The sequence below is a fragment of the Taurulus bubalis genome (assembly GCF_910589615.1).
Source record: "Taurulus bubalis genome assembly, chromosome: 10".
Classification (NCBI taxonomy): Eukaryota; Metazoa; Chordata; class Actinopteri; order Perciformes; family Cottidae; genus Taurulus; species Taurulus bubalis.
This window is the reverse complement of record NC_136598.1, coordinates 6477578-6483718: the sequence shown is the minus strand read 5'-3', so window position 1 is coordinate 6483718 and position 6141 is coordinate 6477578. Positions and strand designations below refer to the sequence as shown.

Here is a 6141-nt window from a genome sequence, read left to right as displayed (position 1 = left end):
ACAAAAAAACATTCAGTTTTTTCCATTAAAAGGCTACAGAGACATGTGCTTCTGACAGCGTTGGTGCAGCCTTTCATCATCCCATCTCAGGTGCCATTATTTCAGAAAAGCTCCATTTCATTGTGTGATTGATACCTTGCTGGCAGTCTCTGCAATCTTGGTCACACTCTTGATTTTTGCAGCAGGCTCTCATAAAGGCTATGGTGCCATTTATTAATTCAGAATATCTCTATTTTGTGATTTAATGGCTGTCCTATTTTTCTTCCTCTCACACATAGGACCTGGAAACTGATCAACAATGGACCGTCTGGTTCTTTGCGTGCTGCTGTGTGCGGTTCTGGTGAAGGGATACAGCTGCCCCGGCCGCTGCATCTGTCAGCACCTCTCGCCCACTCTGACTCTGCTCTGTGCTAAGACGGGTCTGTTGTTCGTACCACCCTCCATCGACCGCAAGACCGTAGAGCTGCGACTCACAGACAACTTCATCACCGTCATTCGCAGGAAAGACTTTTTCAACATGACTAGTTTGGTCCACCTCACCTTGTCCCGGAACACCATCAGCCAGATCACCCCCCAATCCTTTGTCGGCCTGAGATCCCTGCGGGCGCTCCACATGGATGGGAACCGCCTCAGTGCAATAAAGACTGACCACTTTAAAGGCCTCATCAACCTGCGGCACCTCATCCTCGGAAACAACCAGATCCACCTGGTGGCCCCTACCGCCTTTGATGAGTTTGTTTCCACCATAGAGGACTTGGATCTTTCCAACAACAACCTGCGCACCCTCCCCTGGGAAGCCATAGCCAGAATGACCAACATTAACACGCTCACACTGGACCACAACCTGATTGACCACATTGGAGCTGGCACTTTCACGTTGCTCACCAAACTGGTCCGCCTGGACATGACCTCTAACAGGCTGCAGAAACTGCCACCAGACAGCCTATTCCAGCAAGCACAGGTCCTAGCTGACACCAAGGACTTCAGCTCCTCCACTCTGGCAGTGAGCTTCGGTGGAAACCCTCTTCACTGTAACTGTGAGCTGCTGTGGCTGCGCAGGCTGACACGAGAGGATGATCTGGAGACCTGTGCCTCGCCAGACCACCTCATGGACAAGTATTTCTGGTCCATCCAAGAAGAGGAGTTTATCTGTGAGCCTCCGCTGATCACCAAGCATCTTTCCACTAAGCCCTATGTGATGGAAGGGCAGGGTGTGACTCTTAAATGCAAAGCAGTGGGGGATCCAGACCCAGATATTCACTGGCGGTCACCAGACGGCAAGCTGGTGCATAATACCTCCCGCACCATCCTGTATGATAATGGCACCCTTGATATTCTCATCACCACGCTGAAGGACAGCGGCGCATTTAATTGTGTGGCGTCCAATGCTGCAGGCATCGCCACAGCTGCTGTTGAGATCAACATGATCCCCTTACCCTTGTTTGTTAACAACACAGGCCACATGCGGGAGGACCCCGGCCTCTCAGACATCACCACCTCCTCCAAATCTGGCAACGACACCAAGGGCTACGACAAGCAGGACAGGAGGGTGATGGTCACCGAGCTGACCTCCTCCTCCGCTGTGATCCGTTGGCCTTCTGAGCGCCATATCCCCGGCATCAGGATGTACCAGATTCAGTACAACAGCACGGCAGATGATACTTTGGTGTACAGGTAAGCCATGGTGGAGGGGGTGGATGGATGGAGAGAGGAGAGGGTGGGAGAGCAGGGACATGAGAAAAGGTGAGACATCTGGCGTTACCATCTGCTAAATGACACAACGGTTCACTATGGCAGATTGACAGATCTCAAAGATGCAAACTGATTAAGTATGTCCAAAAATCAGTAGAACTCCTTTAGTGTAGTCTGCGAGATGAACTGAGGAGGAACATTTTGTCATAAATTAGAATGCATGCAAATGCATTGAAATAATAATCAGCATAAAATGTACAGTTACTTAAGATATTTACAGATCCAGTAAACAATTTTCAGTCTCTGATATTTAGATTGTTGCAATCAGCTGAAGAGATTGTGGAGTCCAGCACTCTAAGGACTAAAGGACCCTGTCAGCATCATTAAAAAATAATATGACAATAAACAACAGCATGATGCTCAACTATTTCACTGCATGTAACTGTTTGTATCATTAGCAAGCGCCTACATTAATTGGTTGAAACACAGTGTGATTAGATGTGGTTGTGTAATGATAGGCTTGACTGCAGCAGTGGAAGAAGTATTTAGATGATTTACTTAATGTAGATAAAGCAGCAATACCACACTATCAGATAATTATTCATCACAATTCAAAACTCATGCTTTCAAAATTCTAAAATGTATTTGAAGTAGTAAAAGTATTTAATTGTATTTATCTCCTCATTCATTTGTAAAAGTACTTGGTCTGCAGAAAAAATATTCCACTGTGAGTGATACATTATTAGGCTCCAACTAACAAACTAGTATTTTTTTTAAGCTCATTCATATTTCAATGTAGAATATGTATATGAACAGTAACCACAGCTGTCATATTAAACATCTTAGATATTTCGCTGTGAAGTTTTGTTATGTAGAAGTATAAAAGTCAAAATTGTCCCTAAGTATAGTGTTTGAGTAGCGTTACTTTCCACCATAGAATATTAGCATCAAAATGTATTAAACGTTTTAAAAATATAATTTTTGTTAGTGTAGTTGAGTAAAAAGAACAATATGTTTCTCTGAAATGTGGAGGAGGAGGAGTACAATGTATCATACAATGAAAATACATACAAATTGTAATTAAGCACAGTTTTTGAGTCTCTTTCCACCACTGCAACAAATAGAGTTAAGTTAAGCTGCAATGTGTAACATATAAAGTGCACATATATAAAAATGACAAAATCAATAAACTTGAGTTACACTCTTTTTAGATGGTGAGTATAAAATAGTCTTAAATATGACTATAAGTCTGATGTGTTTCTTACGCAATATGTAATGCACATGAACTGAATCTGGTATACAGAGAGTACTTTAGGATTTATGTATTCATGGAGCTAGTTAATAATAGTTTTTCGACTTTCTTTTCTTTTTTTCTCTTTTTATCGGTTTTATCAGATATAATGAGTCGCTCTCCTGTATAATTTTCTCATCCAGTTTAGGCATGGAGCTGAGTGTTGTTTTGTCTTTAGGAGGTACATTATTACCTACAAATGATAACCATCAAAGTCCCCCTTTAGGGAAAAGGAACACGCTTCTAATTATATTCACACCAATATTGACCTGAAGACAATGATTTTCTCCATCGTATTTAGAGTCGTGTAATGAAAAAATGTGACCGTAGGTACTCGCACATCAAAACTGCCTTCACATCATGTGTCACTTGTCCTGCAACCCGCAGCTGTTGTGGGCTATTTTTTAGGCAGCGAGCCTTGTCTGCCTTGTTTATCACCTTGCTGTTTACCCTTGCTGTCACTTTATACACAAACCCAATAGAGCAACTTCTCACTATTTTTATGATATAACATATTCTCCCATAAGTCAACTGTAATAAAGTGTTGTACATGTTATGTTTGTCTACCAGAATGAGTGCTATTTAATGCTTGAGCTGTGATGGCCCTGTTGTCTTTTTGTTGTGTGGAGCTGACACCTTATGTGTGATTTAATACACCTTATGCAAATCAGTAAATGTGGGCGTTGTAATTCCGATGATTAATTGTCTACATTTTCACCACCGCACTGTATTTCTCTTCTCTACAGAATGATCCCATCTACCAATAAGAACTTCTTAATCAATGATCTGGCCGCAGGACGAGAGTATGACCTTTGTGTGCTGGCGGTTTACGACGACGGCATCACATCATTAACGGCCACACGTGTGGTTGGCTGTGTGCAGTTCCACACGGCCAGTGAGGTCAGCCAGTGCCGCTTCATGCACAGCCAGTTTCTGGGAGGCACTATGATCATCATTATCGGTGGTATAATTGTGGCTTCAGTGCTGGTGTTCATTATCATCCTGATGATCCGCTACAAGGCCTACAGCGGCCCAGAGGACAGCAAGACCAAGGTCATCTCCAGCATGCACTCGCAGACCAATGGCAGCCAGCAGCGGCTTCAGCGCTCCGTCTCCAAGCAGCCGTCTGATGAGGGCCAGCGTGAAGCTCACGCGCCCAAAGAGTGCATGGCGCTGGTGCTGAGGGTGAACAATGAGAAGAAAGAGAATCCAGCGGCCACCACTGCCATCCTGGAGGTGGAGCTGCCGCCCATGGATGTAGACAAGATGCATAGAAGAACCAGCCTGGATGCACAGCGCTCTGGCCCCCCGTCCGAGGACACGCAGACGGACAGTAGCCTAACGGGCTCCACCATGTCCCTGTGTCTCATAGGCCCCAACGCTGGCACCAAGGAGGCTCCCAGGCTCAAGGACAAGAAAAGTGCTCTGGCCAACATGGGATTGCTCCCTAATGAGCTGGCACGAACTAGGCACAGATTCTCATTTGACGGAGGGGATTACTCCATTTTTCAGAGTCATAGTTACCCACGCAGAGCGAGGACGAGATGGCACAAGTCCACCAACCAGCTCAACACGGAGTCATCGCCGCTCGCCAACAGGAGAGTTACGTTCAGCAGCACTGAGTGGATGCTTGAGAGCACTGTCTGAGGAAAGCAGTGGAGCCGGGAAAAACAAAAACGGCTCAGCCACACACACACACACGCGTTAAAACACAAATATCTCTACATGCCATATAGCACACACATTTTTCCTGCACACAGCAAATGATGAACACAAGCACATGTATTTACACATGCAAACTCTTTGTGAGTTGCTGGAGAAGATCACAGTCTCCCTTTGTCCTGCCTCCCCATCATACTCCCAGAGAGGTTTTGGCCATGTCGTTTCTTCATGCAGCAGTGCCTTACTCTGAAAATGTACGAATGGAGGATGCTGCTCACTGTAGTCATAAACCGTCCCATCGTTGCCTGCCACCCTGATGATGGGAGGCCTTTCTTTGGATTTTTATTTTCTCATTTTTGTCTGTGACATGCCAAGGGGACTGTGGCGTTTGGATGTGACTGTTTAATTGTTTAAAAGAAAAAAAAGAGAGAAAAAAACCCTCATCAAAACTGTAAAGTGAACAGCCAGGTATCCTGTTATGTCAATCATTTTTTTGGGTTCTTTCAACAGAAAAAAAAACTAAAAACTTTTGCACAGAAGACACGAAATACAAGGACAAGTAACACCACCAGTCTATACAATAATAATAATGAAAAAAAGAACAGGATTTTTCAAATGCCGATTTCTAATGTTAGCATAGAGAGGATGGACTTGGAAACCAACCGTTGATTCCTCTATGACGGTCGGACTGTATGATGTTAAATAGGTATTGTTCCAGATGTGGCTGTATATTAATCAGTACTGTATCTGGCTGGCCTAGATAAAAAGACAACAAACAAAAAAGACATATATAAGTATATTAAAACATTGGTGTATGTGTACTAACTATGTAAGTAAGTAAGTCATATGTCACATGACTTTTTACAAAGCATTTGGGTGTTGGCTGCAAGTTTTTACATTAAAAACCTGTCATGACACCACTCCCTATTTAGTATGTCAAAGTTTGGACCATTTATCCCCTCACGAAGGGTATTAAATTTTTTGTGTGGGTTAATTGTATCAGTTTGTTCTTTTGCTTCAGGAGCAGCCGTGTGTGTCCGCTGCTGCTGGGAGGGACACACACATTGTGATGATAAATATTTGATTCCCGAGTACTATTTATAAGGCCTCTGTGAAAGCTGCACAACAACCATGGAAGCAGAGTGGGGTGTGAGACGACGAGGGACATGACGCCTGAACGTGGAGCTGAATTCAAATGCAGCCAGTCGTTATTAACAAGGGTGCAAGATCAGTTGCATCCCACTAGGGGGAGACGAGGCTCCCCCTAACTTGCAGTTTTATCATACTCTGGACAAAGCTTAGATCGTGAAAAGGAGGGAACACTTCACTTAAACCCCACCTATGTAGGACATATAATCAGTTGCAAGCAGAGATAAGGACATCGTTATTAATGTGTTTGTCAATGTGTATAACTCCTTTTGTAAAGCATCTGTAACTGGTTTATAAACAGATAATGGATGAGTAATATAACCCAGCTACAATCACAGTTAATGATA

The 6141-nt window shown here is 43.8% G+C and overlaps 1 protein-coding gene across 1 annotated transcript; it reads left to right on the top strand.

Annotated features, from left to right (window-relative positions):
* Positions 1–298: 298 nt before the first annotated feature.
* On the top strand, positions 299–4630 carry lrfn1 (leucine rich repeat and fibronectin type III domain containing 1; the record flags this gene model as incomplete). Its single annotated transcript, XM_079225398.1, has 2 exons — positions 299–1674; positions 3730–4630. 2 exons carry the CDS (start codon positions 299–301, stop codon positions 4628–4630), a joined length of 2277 nt encoding a protein of 758 aa, XP_079081524.1.
* Positions 4631–6141: the final 1511 nt, after the last annotated feature.